This window comes from Labrus mixtus, chromosome 10, assembly GCF_963584025.1.
Source record: "Labrus mixtus chromosome 10, fLabMix1.1, whole genome shotgun sequence".
Lineage (NCBI taxonomy): Eukaryota > Metazoa > Chordata > Actinopteri > Labriformes > Labridae > Labrus > Labrus mixtus.
Window position 1 is genome coordinate 20,976,881 of NC_083621.1, and position 17,900 is coordinate 20,994,780.

The 17,900-nt window shown below is 41.8% G+C and overlaps 2 protein-coding genes across 2 annotated transcripts in view; both read left to right on the top strand.

Annotated features, from left to right (window-relative positions):
- Positions 1–17,900, top strand: part of anxa6 (annexin A6) — a 165,893-nt gene that overhangs the window by 71,464 nt on the left and 76,529 nt on the right. The gene's annotated exons all lie outside the window — the stretch shown is intronic.
- Positions 835–17,579, top strand: LOC132982303 (synaptopodin 2-like protein). The gene is made up of 4 exons (XM_061048718.1): positions 835–920; positions 4,495–5,747; positions 10,096–12,107; positions 14,475–17,579. The coding sequence occupies exons 2-4, from the start codon at positions 5,585–5,587 to the stop codon at positions 15,726–15,728; spliced, it is 3,429 nt and encodes a 1,142-aa protein (XP_060904701.1). The 5' UTR covers positions 835–920; positions 4,495–5,584; the 3' UTR covers positions 15,729–17,579.

The following is a 17,900-nucleotide window of genomic DNA, read 5'->3' on the forward strand; positions in this document are numbered from 1 at the left end:
TTACTCTTAAAGCCTGGCAGCACTTCAAGATACATTTTTCAACCCTATAACTCAGCCATGCTGTCTCCACTGCAAATCCAACAAAACCCAGTACCCAAACCATGGCCTCAGCACACTGAGGACCGGCAGGAACCAGTCAATAGATGGGTGAAATATATCCCAATGTTTCGCTGCAGAACTATATATCAGAACAGTACTGTGAGCCAGATGTTACTTGTGTTTTATGGCATCGCATGGTCATTTTAGTAAATCCATGTTTAAAGATACAAAGAGATATTGGTGATCATATCTTCTGGTGCCTGAAGAGAAGCCAAACATGGCATACTGTACAACAAATATTAACTTTAAATCCATCCACATGATACGACACTTTTTCTTTCTGTTGGAGGTTTCTTGTCTTGTGTCTCGAGAGGAAACAATATATTGAGTTTAAGTTTTATTATTCAAAACAGCAAGAGTCTGCATCAACAAATTCTGTGTATTTAGCCGGAACTTAGTCCACATTTTTCCTGCATACTTTCACTTCTTTATTTGGACTTCTCTGTCCGGTGTGCATGGCAGGAAAATGGGTCAAAAAAAGGAAAAGAGACGGGGGGAGAAAACAGAGAGGGGCCCCACTGGTCCCTCCACATCACTGTGTTGAATATGAAAATATATTATAGCATAATGTGTTCAGTATGCAAGCTTGAAGGAAACCATATGAAAAGATCCCAGACAAAGAGCCCACTGTGTTCCAGCTGACCCCCCCTTCCTCACCCCACCCCTATCCTTTCGTCTGCTTCAATTCAGAGAGAGAGAGAGAGAGAGAGAGAGAGAGAGAGAGAGAGAGGGGGGAGAGGTAAAAGGGGGAGGTGAGTAAAACTGAAAAGGGGCAGAACACACATTCACCGTCTCACACAGACAGACCCACCGGAGCACAGGTGAGCAGCATGACACACACACACACACACCACAGGGGAATGACACACTGAATGCTAAAGTTTTAAACAGTCACTGTGCTACGGTGAGCTTTGCAGACTTTGTCATCTGCAACCCATTATGTTTATCTCTACAGGGTGAGACTCTATCTTTGTTTGGAGAGAAAGAGAGAGAAAGCCAGGGGGATGCAGGGTGAGAGAAGAGGAGGGAAACTTTGAAAGTCTTTGTTTGAGTAGATGACAAACATCTGTGGCCGCTGTTTTTCCCTCGGTGCAGGCGTGCAGGGTGTAGAGGAGGTTTGGCTGGCTATATTAGCTTTGTGGTCACTGATATCTGAGCCTATTGTCCTGACTGTGTGGAGCCTGCTGTGTAGCCAGGTTATAGACTTGAACTGCACTGTGAAACACTAGCGGGTGTATCCAATTAAAAGACCTGGCTGGAGCTGTATTGACTTACGTATAAGTAATTGCTTCCTGTTAACACAACAGGTGAGGCACATTAACTGCTTTACAGGGGGCAACTATAGGTTTTGTTCTGCCATATGGTTCCATACATCCTAAATGTTCACTTATGATACCTCTCCTTTTTCTAAATGTCTTAGTTTGTATGAATAATAACATTGAAAGACACCATCATCACAAACATTTCCTGCAGTATTCTCTGTTTGACTTCTAACAGTTTTCAGATTATGACTCTGATTGTTTTAGAAGGCTCCTCCCGCTTGGCACCAGATCATAGACACCTACTTCAAGTATTTATCTTTGCCTCTTGATGTTCTCCACCTGTGAGAGTAGGATGAGGTGCACACGAAGCAGACACTTCATTACAAGCTTCTCCTCTTCCTCTGCATGATTTATGAGTGCACATGCACGATCCTAGAAAGGGAAAAGAGAAAGAGAAAGAGAGAGAGAGAGAGAGAGAGATGCATGAAGACATACGTGACTTTCATTGAAGTCTGTGCCTTGCAACATTTTAGATGTCACTCATCAGCCGACACAAGCTGAGGCATGTTGACTATCACAGCCTCCAGAGGAATTATGAAGCAAGAATGCCAATTTTGGAGCACTACCGAAAATGTTTCATAGTGCTGCGAGGGCCCTTGAATGGCTCTTTGTCTTAGCAAAGAGAGGGAGAGCGCGCAAACAGCCCTGCTAAAGCCTTTAGCATTTACAGATGAATGACTTTTGCCTGGGACACTGTAAAAGATCCGTGCAAAAGGCAGGAGACAGCAGACACATTGCAGCTTGGCCCTTAAGGTATTCAGTCATAAAAGCGCTTCCATTCAATGCCAGACCCCATGCTTTATTATAAGCCTGGTAACTGATACACTTCCAAGTCTTACAGTGGGTGGAATGCAAGCTCACCTGACCATTAACATCTCACTCTACCTCAACACACGTACGTCCAGAGCGGCTGATGATGTACAGATGCCATACCTGAGGTGAAAATGCAATTCAAGAGTATGAGTTATTAGGTGGCTGACAAGCTTTCTACAAGTCAGCTATTGATGCATATGTCTAACAAATGTACAAGAAAATGGCCATGAGGAACAAGTGAAGGATTACAGTTTGCATGGCTGCCAGAGCTGTTTCTTTTCTGCATCATCACTTTGCTGCAGAGAGAGAGAGAGAGAGAGAGAGAGAGAGAGCGGTGGGATAGATTTGCTGTCTGCATCTGAATCCATCATATGTTGACGATGTACAGGAACGCTGTGATTACACAGTAAAGTGGCCTACGGGCCAGACTGTAAATGATATCCTTGGCTGTAATCATGGAGGTCACTGGGTGGCACAGGGAAACTGTGCAGGGGTGGGGGCTGAGCTGGACAGGTGGGCACCATAAAATACCGTTTGAACTTCAAGGTAATTGGAGGGTAGAGGTAGGAGGAAGGATGACATCAGATCTTAGGAATGGAAAAATAGAGAGGACACGCTAGAGCGGGGGAGATATCCAAGTGAGTTTGGAAGAAATACAACACCCAAGCTGGATTTTAACAAGCTGGGACCAATGGAATGAAAATGAAACAGATTGTGGCAGATGAGGATTTCAAGAGTCCATATGTGGCAGTTTTTTGAGCCAGAGTTCAGTTTGCATCCTTTCTTGGGTCACTTTTAAGTATCCTACATCTGTTCTTTGCCCAGAAGTTAACAAATATTTGCAGACCAAATCAAAGGAAGTAATAAAACCATATTTTAATCAGTCAGTGAAAGGACTCAGCACATGTTCTGTTTTCAGTGATTAAAATCAACATGATCTTGGAACAACAACAACAGCGCAGAATTCAAATGCAGCGATGAGGCGCTAATCTAAAAAGACAATGTCAGACTCCAAATTTATCCGAACACATCTGGGTGAATCAAAGAGCTGTTGTCAGAAAGTCTAAACAATAAGAGCCTTCATCTCCATCCTCGCTTGACACAATTGCCCCCGTAAGCTAAATGGTGGAGGATTTGTGTTGCTTTTCTGCAGGGAGGTGGGGCCATGTTTTGTTTGGGATGATTGTGCTCAGGGGCCGATGAACGAGCGAACCCACCCTCAGATTGTCATGACTCAGCTGTCATGTCTGAGAGCGTCTGCACAAAACACATTCTTCCAGGGGGAAGGGATGTGAGCAAGGTTGCAATGCCTGGAAGATGCATTTCGAAAATAAAGATTGTGTGTGTGTATTTCAACTCCTGAGCGGTGACTCAATGCAAAAAAAAACAAAAAACAAATTAAATCACAGACGAGCTTCAAGGAGAGACAAGTACGATCAAGGACAAGGACGTGCAAACACTGGCGTACAGTTACAAACTTTGCCGATTGGTCTTATTAGCTGTGAAGGGGGAACATGACACTGTTTAACTAATGAAACTCCTCATCAGATAAGAGGGTGGGATGCCATAGATGTCAGTGTAGGACATGACTTTATACTTTATACTGCATGCGGATCTTTAATCCTAATCCATTTCTCAGTGTTTTAAATTAAAGCCTTAGAAACATTTGATATTAGTCTTGTCTTCAGAGTAAAAAAAGTGAGTTATTCAAATCTAGACTTAAATGAATGAAGATGTATTCATATTCCTTTTTATCCTTTTAGCCTGATGACAGTTACAAAGAGAAGGCTGACTTTCATCTTTAGGACAGAGATTGGACTGTCTTTGTCTTTTAAATGGACACAGGTTTGAGTTTAATGCTTTTTGGAAGCAAACCAATGTCCATTAGGCATCAGACGAGCCAAGCTGAGTAAATGAATGTTCTTAAAGTCACTTTCTCAACAAAAAAAAAAAGAAGCCATTTTTGAATAAACTGCAGGCTCTTTGTGTTTGTCCAAAGGTCATGTCTTTGGACGGCTTTCATGAAACCATTACTGATAATAATTGAAATCCTGTACAAACCAGCGTCTTTAACCTGGTGACATAACACAAAGGGCAATGATGGAACATTGAGTAGGACACTTGTACTGGTTGTTTGCCAAAGATGTGTGACATGTGGGTCTGGTTTGCAAATGTAATATTTAAAAACAAACCGAAAGAAAGTTTCTCTTAAGTTGCTGCATAACAACATTTTAATCACTACCTTTCTCTTTTTTTGCAGGTGGTTCTGCGTTGAAATGGGCGTGACGATTGCATAACTTAAGCCCTGTGATCTGAAGTTCACGGACATCAACATTTCTAAAACATGAACATCTGAAAGGTGGAACTGTTGACCACAGATTTCAAGTATTCTTGGTTTGAGTAGTTCCATATACTTCAGTATTAATCAGAACTACTTTCCCTCTAAATTGTGGTTCTGTGAATAAACAAAGAAAGAAATTGATTATCCTGCCTACAGACACTGTATCTGGCTTTAATGTATACGAAATAAACCAGGAAACCAGAATAAAGAGACTTTAATTGAATACATCAGAGCTCTGAATACAAAACAGCCTGTGGAATGACCTTTGCAAACTGAAATGTTATTCTTCGCATGCACCTAACAGCAGGAAGCTATATATATACACAGTTCCCTTTCACGTCACTGCAGAGTTATGACCTCCAAGATAAAGGGCAGATCCCTTTCTCCGAAAGAAAAATAATCTGCAGGCTGGAGATTGGGATGCAGACGAAAAGCATGTTTTTGTGACAAGAAATAGCAGAGGTGGAAGAGCAACATCTGGGGAAAAAAAAAAAGAGAAATTAGAGCGATGCAAAAAGAAAAGACTTGAGTGTTTCTCAGCTCACTTTGCCAGATTTTTAACAGAGCACAACAAACTTATGAAATTTTTGTGGAAGTTGTCCATGGGAACTCGTCCAAGGCACATCAGAGTTGACCCTCCTGGGAGGTCCTATTAGACCGAGAATAATACTTCATGAAGACTAAAGTTAGAGCGCACTTCTTCCTCTTCTTCTGACGACAGGACAACATTTGGAAGGATTATTGTCGAAATGGGATCCACAGCCGGAAGCAGAAGCCTGGAAAGCTGAACAACTCCTTTTCTTGTCCCCTTTTGTGTGCTTTCTTGTATATCTGAACTAATTCACTGCCTGCCAATAAGGACGGAAACTTCCATTTTCCTTCTGGACCACAATTTCATCTTATCGAGTGAGGAGATTGAGCCGACTGGAACTAAACCCTCACACATCCCCCTGCTGAGGGCTTTTGTTTCTGCTGCAGCTGAGGCATTTAACCGGGAGTAGTGGTGGAGATGGAGAAGGGACATGTGCCAGTTAGGAGAGGGGTAAGCTGGAGTCCAGGAGGATTGAGAAAACCTCTCCAGGCAGCACAAAACATGCACGTCCCTGGGACCGAATTCAATGCATCATGGGAGAAGACAGGATTCAACTCAGAACAGATGAGCCGCAAAACAAGTGAGTGTTTGTTTGTAGCGTTTTTTTTTTTTTTTTTTTTATTCCAGTGGTTTGTTTTGGATACTGCCTTAATGGGAAAGTATAGCTTGAACTGCAGTATTAATCATCATATTAAAAAAACCTCTTATTTATAGGAGTAGATGGAGAAAACAGGCAGTCCTCGTCAGTGCAACTTGAACCGGTGAGGTTCTCTATGAAACATCTGTTTCCACACAGAAAAAATACAGGCAGCCCCAACAGTAATGGAAATGCAATCAGGCGTCTTTGCTAAAGGGCAGTCTCAATATACAACACAGCCATTTACAATAATGGGTCAACTATTGGCATGAGCAGTTTGGTAACTTCTTCAGACGTTTCTTTTACTTTAACAATTCTTAAATTTCGCAGAAGCAGAAAAAAGGAAGTTCACGGCTCATAACAAGAAGAAACATTATGTGTTTAAAAAGCAAAATATGGAAAACAACTCAACTTGAAAGAGAACTGCTACTACTACTGCTGAAGTCAAATGCTGGATGTGGAGACAGTGGAAAAACAACATAGCAGAAAGGTCATGGCCATCAGATAATTTTCCCTGATATAGATCTATGGCCTCTGAACCTTCTACACTGTTCCCATCTTTCATTACTCACTAATTGGTTTCCTCAAATGCAGCTAAGAACACCAAAAACAACACAAAAGCACTAAGAGCGGGCTGTGCAGAGGCCTTTTTCTTCAAACACAAAAGTAACAATATGAGCTGCAGGGCTCAGTTTTTTCACCTCTGAGCTTGTCTTTTATTTCTCCCATGGGATCCACGCAAGGTTTAGGTCACATTCAGTTGGGTTAGATCCCAGGACCTCTGTTAATCCTTCTCTTTCCATACTGCTTCACACATCACCCACGGGGGCCGGTGCTGTCATCCCGCTCACCCCACAGCCATTGCTTGGAAAAAGATAACATCCGACAGGGTAATCTGACCTCCGATACACAAATGCATTGTTGCCCCCCCCACTGAATGGAATCCTCCTGCTGCAGGGGAGTTAACGGTTTTGCTTGTTTTGCCAATGCATAGATGATGTGACACTGAGGTAGAGAAAGTAAGGCCCTTGCATCATTGCTTAAGGCTGAGTTTTTGTCTCTGCTGGAGGACAGGAAATTCCTCTCCTGCCCTTGCAGGTTGGAGCTCAGGCCCCCAACGGGTTCAGAGAGGGCAGGCACTTGGTTTGTGGGGGGGGGTTCACAATAAACACACATACTTACATGGTAATATCCAGACAGACACGAGGGATTGGAGGGGTCAAACGCCAGATCACTGGTGTCTCACTGGCCTAATCCATACACACATCAACTGGAGTATCTATGGTCTCCATTTTCCACTTCAAAGACTACAACAAGAGTCAGACACTTCCTTGTCATCTGAGGACATTAGACAGAGATAAGCAGCTCGATACTTGCTATTGATCGGACACCTCTTCAGAACTGTCAGAACAAAGTAAAGCTGTGTGTTCAAGTGCTAAAACATCAATACTTTTCGCAGTAGAAGCCCTGAGCTTTTCCGACCAGAGGCAATAGCTCTGTTATTTATAATCAGTGGAAAGTCTGCAACGGAGGTGGTGCGGATTTTGGAAAAGTGAAACAGAGCTGGAGGCTGGATGACAGACAGCACAGCCTCCAGCCACAGACCTCCTCCCTCCCTGTCTGTGTGTAGACTACGTGAGAGTGTGCGCTGTGCAGGACTGTGGAGGAAAAGTAACACGATCCCGTGTCTCACTACAGAAAGGGGGTGTGAAGCTCTCAGACGCAGTTAGATTGAAAACTCTTGTGGAAGTCCGACAAAGCAGCGGAGGTCTGAAATGAACTTTAAATAAGGTAAGAAATAAGGAAATACAGCGGCTTTAGCGAGCTAAGATAAAGTTCCAACTCACTCGTGAATCATTAGTTAGTTATAGTCTTGATTCAGAGAAAGGAAAACTGCCTGGTATGCCAAGAAATACGACTGTTTTTGTAACCGTGTGTTATTTTTGTAACTGAATTAATCAGTTTCCTTATTGCCAAAGACTACATATTATGAAGCTCCTCGTTAATTAAAAAAGTTTAAACCAAAGTTTATTGAACTTTTTAAACATTGCTGTTATAGCCTAAGTAGGCCTACAAAGTTTAGAACAGTTTCTCTTTGTTTAGACCCTTTTTCCCCTTTTAGTTGTGATTAATCATCTTCTGTGTCGTCTTTTTTTTATGACTAAAGGATGGGCGTCGTTTTATTAGAAAATAACCAAAGTTGTCCACATTCATGTTAAATTCGATAATAAACTTGGGGAAAACGTTTTTAAAAGTTCACATTTTACGACGAGTAGGCTATCACTTTTTTTCTCACAAAGATGCTTTAGTCTTAGTATCAATCACTGATGAGATTTGCACCTGCGTGTCGCTTAATAACCAGTCTGGCTCCCACTAGAGGTGACATGTTAACAGTGAGAACATTTCATTTCAAGCCTCACTGCTCCTCTGGTACATCCAGGTAGCTTGAATTATTAAACAATTAAATAGCTAATAAAAACGTCACTGGGACCCATATGGAGTACTTGAATAACAGGCACTGAATATACAGTAAGTACCTGTGTGATAGGTGGGCTCATTTCTCTGCAGCAGCCTGTAAAGGAGGCTGATTTATGCTCATGTCAGTAGTGCTGAGAGGACTGCTCGTGTGATAATGCTTTCATCCTAGTTATAATGTTGTCACAAATATGCAAGGTGGTTGTTCTGTCTCTTACAAAAGTGTCACATTCTTTCTATCCTGGGTCAGGTTGTTTGAGTTAATACTTGATCTGAACATTGATGCATTTCCTTGCAAATATATAATCATCTTCATCATCAAAAGGTATAGTTCCTGTATAAGAGTCACAAAAGTGTTTTCAATCGAAATATGCTCAATGGGGCATCTTCATGAATTAAATCAATATGTTTACAGGATGTGATAAACATATTGAGCCGTGGAAGGGTTCACGTAAAACTCAAGGGTCCCCGTCAAATAGTTAACTCAATTAATGTGAGGGTATAGACTTAAAAGTCTGTCAAATCAATGGCAGAGGATGCTTATTATTCCAGATTATTCCTTCGATCATGTTGGCGTTATACTGGGTGCCAGGAAAAGCTGCATGCAGAATGAGCTGTATAGCTTAACAAGTGAATGATCTATGCACATTGATTGTGATTGGCACATGATTACATCAAATAATGTAGCAGTCTGGATCCATCATCTTATTAAGCGACAGTCATGGCTGTGCCAGCTGCTGAGAAAACTCCTGAAGGAATGTTGAATATCTTCTCAGCTTTATGAATGAGATGAATAGTGCAACAGATGTGTTTACCATGAGAGTTGCTCTCAGAAAATGTCCATCAGAGGATCTATGACTTTATATTTGGTTAAGAAAGAAAAGATAACACTTTTATTTTCCTCTCTTTAACTTTAAAGAGTGATGTAGCATCTATATTTAATATGGGAACACTTGATTGTAGTGTATGTTTATAGACAGCAGTGGAAAGACGTCGTTTTTGGAAGACCTGGGTTGTAAAAATGGTCTATTAAAGGTCTAAGCTGCAGTATTGCACAAATTAACTTGAGAGAGAAACCAAAGGCATGTTGGAAGCTGAGGCAGGGAGTTTTTCTCAGCGGTGCAGGAATGCTTAGGGAGGGACGGCTGCAGATGGCAGAGGAAATAGCTTCTCTGCCTGGAATTGAGCTCTTAAGCTCAGAAAACAAACTGTCCATTTAAACACAGACATGTCTTAGCTCATAATTTCAAGGTAATCAGCAGAACTGCAACTCCAGCGATACAACTGACTGACAGTAGTTTCCTATACGAGACAATGACCTAGACATTTTTATTTACTTTAGATTTTTATGTCTCTCCCTTAAAAATGTTTATTTGAAATGTTCTACCGCCCTTGTCTGTTAGATCTCTTTCTAAAGCTCTAGTCTGCTGAGTCGAGTGTCCACAAAGCTGTTTTCTCACTTCATTGGTTGGAATAAAAAGAACTATACGACCAACAATCAAAACCACATGATGCAGAAGCAATTATGTGTTTTTTTTTTAAAAGAATATCAAATCCAGTCAGACTTGTAAAAAATGTGTCCTTGTTAGTTCTCTCTACTTGTACATAAAAGGAATAGAGGGAGATTTTATTAGATGTTGAGGGAGTTTTCTCCATTTGAACATTGGATTGTAGCACATTGCAAAGCCTCTTGTAGTACGGGTTCATTTTTATCACTAATCAAACACAGCTGTTGTGACCAAACAAAAGCAACAATCCCTTGTTTCTCATATTGATCAGTCTCTCCTTTTTCTTTTCCTTGTCTCTTTCACTCCAGATCTGACCCGTAGCGCCAGTTTATCAGAGAAGGAGCTTAAGGAGGCCCGTGTGAGGAGTCATATTATTGCTGCTCAGCTCACAATCCCTTCAAACTCCAGCTCCAGAGGCGTGCAGCTCTTCAACCGACGCAAGCATAGGGTGAATGCCTTCACGCTGGAAAGCTGCGGCGGGGGTTCAGAGGAGGACAGAGCTGAGAATGTGAAAACTGACTCCTCAACTAACCATCTAACATGGGCAGAAAGGAGTAGTGAGGAGAAGGATAGAGACCTAAACTTTAAAAATAGCGCTACCAATTTGGCACCACCTGGGACGGTACATTCAGTAAGTGATCTGATGGAGGACCCAGGTAAAGATTTCCTCAAAGAAGAGGACATGGAGGAGCGTCTTATCCAGGAAAGACATTTCCTCCCTGTCAAGGAAGAGCAAGAGGAAGAGGATGAGGCGAGAGATAAAATCAATGAGCCTGTGGACAAAGTCAAGGAAGAGATTCCCCATGGAGGTAATAATACCCATCCAGTTCTGATGAAACCAGTAGAGATAAATTGGGGCCAATCAGGGCCAGTTCCTCCTGGAAAGCTTCCTAATGGTTGCCACAGTAATTCTGGACCTGACAGGGCGTCTGTGCCCACATCCAAGCAGACAAGCACCATCATCAATCGTACTGCCAGGCCCTTTTTCTCGCCGCCGACAGTGCAGTCTCCAGGGACAGTCAACCCCATCGTGGACATTCCCCCTCCTCCTTCATATGCCACTCCTCCTCTCCCCTCCCAACCTGTTGCTTTCTCCCCACTTCCTCCACCTCCATCATATCCCACACCTCCTCTACCCAGCTTTACAAACCAACCGATGTCGCCTGTCATGTCCCCTTCATCTCCTCCACCAGCCCAGTTCTCTTCTGTATCCCATTATCCGCCCATGCCCCATTACGGCCCTCCAACAGCCCCAAAGCCCTCCACCTTTGTTCCTCAGCCTGCCGGAGAAAGAAAGCAGATGATTCAGATCAAAACAGGAATACTCGAGGAGGGAGCTTCTAGAAGGGCAAATAGGAAGTCAATGTTCACATTCAAAGAGAAGCCAGTCGTGGCTCCGAACCCTGAGCTGCTCTCATTGGTGCAGGGGACAGATGAAAGGAAGAAACATGGACTCAGATCTGTGCCCGAGCCAGCGTCCGAGGAAGAGTTGTTGGCGCTCGGTGCAGAGGCCTCCAACTTTCTTGCAAAAGAGGAGGACAGGGCTGAGGAGACCAGAGCTCCGGAGTGGGCTTCGTGTCTCAAGAGTTCCAGAACCAGGCCGAGGTTGGAGCACAGGCCAGAGCACACCCTCACTAATGTTTCAGGGAAGGGGGCGGAGCTGTTTGCCAAGCGACAGTCAAGGATGGAGAAATATGTCGTTGAAAACCAAATTTCCGGACAAATTAGGTCTCCCTCTCCCACTATGTCTCTGCCACCATCTTGGGTGTACCAATCAAACATGCCTGGCAGAGTAAAGGCCATTGCCAAAAATTCTGACATGAGTGCTCAGCTTTCACAAAATCTGAAGGCCCAACAGGCAGTCAAGCAGAAACCAAGACAGAAAGCCCCTGCACCGGAGCCTGTTCCTGAGCCACCTCCTTTAGAAAACGGCTGCTCCAAGATAGAGATGGACCTGTCAAGGCACCGGCCATACCAGCTGAACTCTTCCCTCTTCATCTTTAACCCAACTAAAGACCCTCTTAGCACCCTGCCCAGAGGAGCACCACAGTCCAAGAACCTGACGTCCACCCAGTCGTTCTCCAGACAGACTTCCCTCCCTCATAACCCTCCTTCTCATTTCAGAACCCAGTGTTTGTCTCCACAGCTGCCTCTCAGCCCCGCAGGAGGATTAGAGTACCCTTCAAAAACAGCATCTGGGCAGCCGAGGATCAGTTCTCCAATGTCTGCCTTCTCTCCAGAGCGGATGTCATCTCCACGGTCGGGGGTCCAGGCACCCAGGCCAACATTTTCTGCCAAGAAGGCAGGGATCGCAGCCCAGGTGTGGAAACCCTCTCCGTACTATTTTTAGGAGATTTGTTTACATCAGAGTGGTCTTTTCTAGAGATAATACAAATGGTTGGAAAAGTGACACTAGTTCTAATAGTGCTTGATTTACAGCTTTCTTCAGATATTTCTCTTTGCGTTGTCGGTATAGAATAGATTGGAATCTCTTTTATGAAATGTTTTGGTCTCTTTGTTTTGGGCCAGACCTTTTCTGTATCTTACAAAATAATCCCAAAAAGCAATATCTTTAACAGTTCAGGGAATATAATACAGGTAAAGAGATTATTTCCATAGAATTAAAAAAAAACATCAAAACAGCCTTTTTTTTTTTTAAACAAGAATGTGCCTTGATGTAATTAAATACTGCGAGCTGCAGAGAACGTCAGCGCGAAAAACCTTCAATTATCACGGCTTCAAATAATATGATGAGTAACAACCTCACACTTTTCCACTTTGTGTCCCATTTCTGTGGGCACCAGGGTGATACTGCTTCACAAAGCACTTTAACAGATGGTCTGGCATCTGCTTTATGATCTACGATTTGCAATTTAATGCTGCTCACTGACTAGAGAGAGGGAGAGCTGCTTTATATCTTTATTTCTTCAGGGTAATTTACTCTGCTTTCCAGCCTTTTCTACCAAAATATATGGTCTGTACTTGGATACTTGGATGTTTGAAATCTGCAGACTGCATACTAATTTGCCTCATGGACCTTCATATATGTTGGTTTCTTCACTTAAAGCAGTATTTCTAGAAGTGTGTTTTCAAAGGACTTCAGTCACTGTTGTTTCAGACTGCACTTCTATTTTAGACTGTCTGTTTCATTTCTGTTCTTTTCTGTTAGTTTTCTGTCTGTTATGACTGACTTCTTGTGTTAAAGTGAACCTCTCTTTCTCTGATTAAAGCTTTATGTTAACTCTCTGCTGAGGCCTTCTTTTTTTTCTCTTTTCCTGAGTTTTCCTGAATTCTCTAGCTTCTTCCAACCATTCATTTCACTTTTAAATATTTGTTATTCCCTTCCCTACTTTTCCTGCAATCACTGCAAACACGTGAACAGTAGGCCTAAATAATGTTACATATAGTACATATGTAATTGCAACAGAAGACAAATTTCATTTGAAAATAGCATGTGACATTTAAAGCCTAGAATGAATCAGTCATCACTTCCAATTTCAATATATGTAACACTTAAGTCAGGAGTTTAGTTATTTGTGTTTGTTTCAACATCTGACCCTTGGTCCTGTAGGTCTTGAGGGACATCCAGAGACATTGAAGCACCCTTGACCTGGGCCTTGTTTCTTTCAAAGATGCCATGAACTTTTGAATTGTTATCAGTTACATCAATCTTAATGACCTGTACTTCTCCGAGTAGTTTATTTTTTAACATACAAGACAGTAATCATGTTATTATGAGGGGACAATTTGCTCTACTTTAGTTGGTGCAATAAATGGAATGCTATCATTGCTTCAGTTAAGTAACCTCATATCCCCGTAAAGGTTAACCAGCTCAGGAGGCCAGATGGCAGTAACCTGAGAGAGACACTGAAGATCAGGCATATGTGTGTCAGTGTTCAGGCTTATTAAAAAACACATTGAGATGACCTGAATGCCACTGGGGCTCAGATTGAACACATAACTACAGTTTTATCAAAACAGGTTCCCTTATAGGGATGTCAAGATATCAGAATTGTTAACTTAAATTTGTTGCTAACAAATAAAACCAAAACCTGTATCAATACCACATCAACAAACATTACCAACACATTACCAATATATTTGTGCAATTTAGAGCTCATCTTCTCTCTATCTGTTTGTATGAGATGTCATAACTTATGCATCTGAGAAGCCAAAAGGACCTGAGCAATGGTAGTATTTGCCGACCTTTGAATTTTCATAAACCACTGCTGCTCTCTCTTTCTCGCTTGCACCAGCTTTGGGTTCAAATATGACTAAAGTATCTGTAATCTGTAGTATTTGAAAGCTTTGATATCTTTCGATACTATCGATCATTGAAAAAAGGGAGATTATATCCTGTTCAAACACATAGTATTGAAAAGTATCAATGTACCAAAGATGTTGACAACCTTGCTCTCTTAGTATAATAGAAATCTGTCCTATGGAATAAGATAATGAACTGTCAAGTTTCCAACAAATGTATTTTTTTCCTATTGGGCGTTTTGGAAAGCAAATGTTGTGTCATTGTCAAATTAAACCCTTAGAATTAGATAAAAGGAGTTTTATTCATACAAATGTTTAACAATCATCATCAGTATACTGCAATGTCCTATTTTGCAAGTTTGTGTGTTTATTTCTGCATTTAATGTACCAAGACTCTAAAAACACATTTGTAATTGTCCCACAGACGCCACATGACTCCCCAGCTAAAACTCCAGCTCAGACTCCAACGCCAACCTGCACGCCAAGCCTTACCAGACGGTTCAGCAGCCATGAAGGCCCTGCCCCTACAACCTGTCCTGCTAGCCTCCAAACCAGTCAACCATCCACCACCATCTCCAGTCGCTCAGTTACTTCCCCTTTTTTTTCTCCCAGGGGTTCAAGATGCCAATCTCCTATAGCCAGTCAGAATACCCAACTTTCAGCTGTTAACTCCCCCCAAACATCTACAGTCACCTCTCCACGCTCTCCTCCTTGGGGCTCAGGATGTCAGTCCCCAATGCTGAGCCAGAACAACCAGTCCTCCCACAACTCAACCAATCCTGGTTTCAGACCAACCCAAACTTCTAAAACTACTTCTCCTGTTTCCCCCCCCTGGGGTTCAAGATGTCAGTCCCCAATGGTTAACCAGTATGCCCAGTCTTCCACTGTTACCTCAATTCCCACATCCAGACCCTCACAATTCTCCACAGCCACATCCCCACGCTCTCCTCCTTGGGGATCAAGATGTCAGTCCCCTATGGTGAACCAAAATACCCAGTCTGCTACCACTGGTAACAGACCTTCCCAAACTAGTACCACAAGTTCTCCTTGGGGATCCAGATGCCAGTCCCCAATGGTAGGCAATACTACCACATCCAGACCTCCCCAAACATCTTTTGCCACATCGCCTGTCTCTCCTCCTTGGGGCTCTCGTTCCCAGTCTCCTGCACTCTCGCAAACAAGTTTATCCTTCTCTGCCACTAAGCCTCAGTACACATCCTCTGTTTCTACATCCAAAGACAGTCGCTGCATGTCCCCAATCGTCAATAACCTAGACTCTAAAGCCAATCATCGTCTCCTGGCAAAGAACATCATTAATGCAGCCAAACGTAAAAACAGTCCTTCCCCTGGAGCACTGAGCGGTCAAAGCCTTCCAATCTCACCTTTGGGAAATTCCCACCATGGCTACGACTGTCACAAACCGCCCATCAGCCCCTTCCAGTCACGATCATTGGGGGCCCAGTCCCCGGCCTTCACCAGCCCTCCTGCCACCCCAACGCAGAGGATCTGCTCTCCGGTGAGGCTGTACAACACTCGCTCTCTCACTGACTCTGATGCCTCTGTTGAGTCTGAAGACTCGGGCCTCCGATCACCCGGCTTCCACTCGTACAACACCTGTCCCAGAGGCTGGGGCGGGAGCCTGAGGATGAAGAGAAACACTGTCTCCACTGACCTGTGAGGATGCTACAGGCTGATTGTTAAATCATTATTTCAGCCTTATAGACTTTTGTGGCATTGGATCAACCAGTGAAAGCATTTCTGGTGGCATTTTACAAGCCTAATATTAGACAAGTTACCTTTCTGTAACTTTCGATACCAACCATGGACAATGGCATATGTTTTAATGAGGTAGTATTAGTATATTATATATCACTTACATTTATAATAGAGACTGACAAGAACAAGCTTTTTACAAGACGCAGTTACCAAGGCTTGTCTGCTTGATTACCAAAAAGTGCAAAGACTCAAAATAACCAAAGATATTTTAATTTTAGTTCAATGAATGTTAAACTTTCCTCACTTTCAGAGTAAATTAATTTTCCTTTTATTTGGTGTTTCTATGCTTGTCAGTAGGAGGATACTTAAAATGTTAAGGCATAGAAAGGACATGAAATGTAGGACATACGATTTGTATATACTTAGCTCATGAACACATTGAACACATTCTTATTCATTATTACAGTAAAGGATCAACTATTGCTATATAGTTAACAATTATTTAGATCACACTGCAAAATAACAGTTGGATACATGCTATTATTAATATCATACACTGTCCACTGTCACCACACTTTTTCTATTTCAATCAATGCCAAAAGACACATAATAATTGCACTGCAATAATCCAATTTAACACAGTGTAAATATGTCGCTTTATTTACTGCATTTGCTCAAATGAATGTGAGCTTTACAGACAGATTGACAGAGCATGAGCGGAAAGGAGAGCCTGTGTCTGAAGAGATAATAAGTGGTTCGATGGGGCATTAATGTTCAATCAAACACTGTTTCAGTAGAAAAAGATTAAAACGTTTTTACTAGCATTTCAAAATTGATGACACGCAGTTTGGTTAACAAATGTGAGAGGTTTATATGCAAATGAAATGGCCTATTGATTGTAATATTCATATTGGAGGTTTGGGTTTGTATGCCTAAGTTGTGTTTGCTTTATTTGGACCACACATGGTTGTTCTTTTTTATATTGGTAATATGAGGAACAAGTAAAGATATTTTGTGCCTGTACTTATTGTACAAAGTGCCTGTTTGGATGAGGTTTAAAAGCAAATGTGTGTCATGTCAAAACAAGGGGAGAGGGTTACGGTTGGGATGAGGTTGAAAGAGGTTTAAAGAATGTTGAATGTTGGGAAATATGAATCTTACTGTTTGTGAGAAAAAGAGCAGAGGAATTGATTGTATTTTAAATACATGCAAAACTGTAATGTACATTCTGTTTAACTTTTAAAGTTTGTTTATACTTGATTTGCACTTTTATTCATTACATTTCATTAGCTTAGTTTGCATTCCTTAAACGTTAATCTTTAAACATTTAAAGTAGAAGAACATTCCTGCACAATACAGCATGTTGACAAGATAACTGCTAATACCGATCTGCTGCCTTCAAACCACAGTAACCTTTCACTAACAAGTGTGTAAGCCTGTGTCCCAGCACACAAGGCACCATTCCTTCTCTCCTGGGCATGTAGGCCAAAAGCATCAGCACATTTCTAAATATTTACTCTTGTGTGTCTGTTGAGTGACGGGGACACCTGCTACATGGGGACCTGGCTCCTTCAGCAGGATTTAAGCCTATCACTGTCATGGATTGGTTTCAACCTGGGACACGTCTTGACAAGCTAAACACTGCTGACATCCTCAAACACAGAAAATAATCATCACCTTTCAGTTTTGCTAGCAGATTTCTTCTTCTGTGTTTACACGACTCCATACATCGATTTTTTTTTTCTTTCATTTGATAACTGTAAGTTGCCTGAAAATGAATGCAGAATAAAAAGCGATGACACGCCAATTTAAATATTGTTGTTGCTTGTTTTATTTTTATATTCATTAACACCATGAACTGAAAATGATTTTAAGGTATGGAACAAGTAATCGTCACATTTGAATGCACCGAAATAAGTTATGCCATTACATTTACAACAAATCATACACTAAACAAGTATTCTCACATTCACACTGTTAAGTCATTGGTTATCTAATTAATACACTTTCTTCTATATGGATGGCAAATTAAAAATGTATGACTTCAGTAATCCAACACAGTGATACCTTACAAGGACTCATTTCATCTTGTTAATTTTCTAATTTTATTTACTAATTACTTTAAATGTATGCA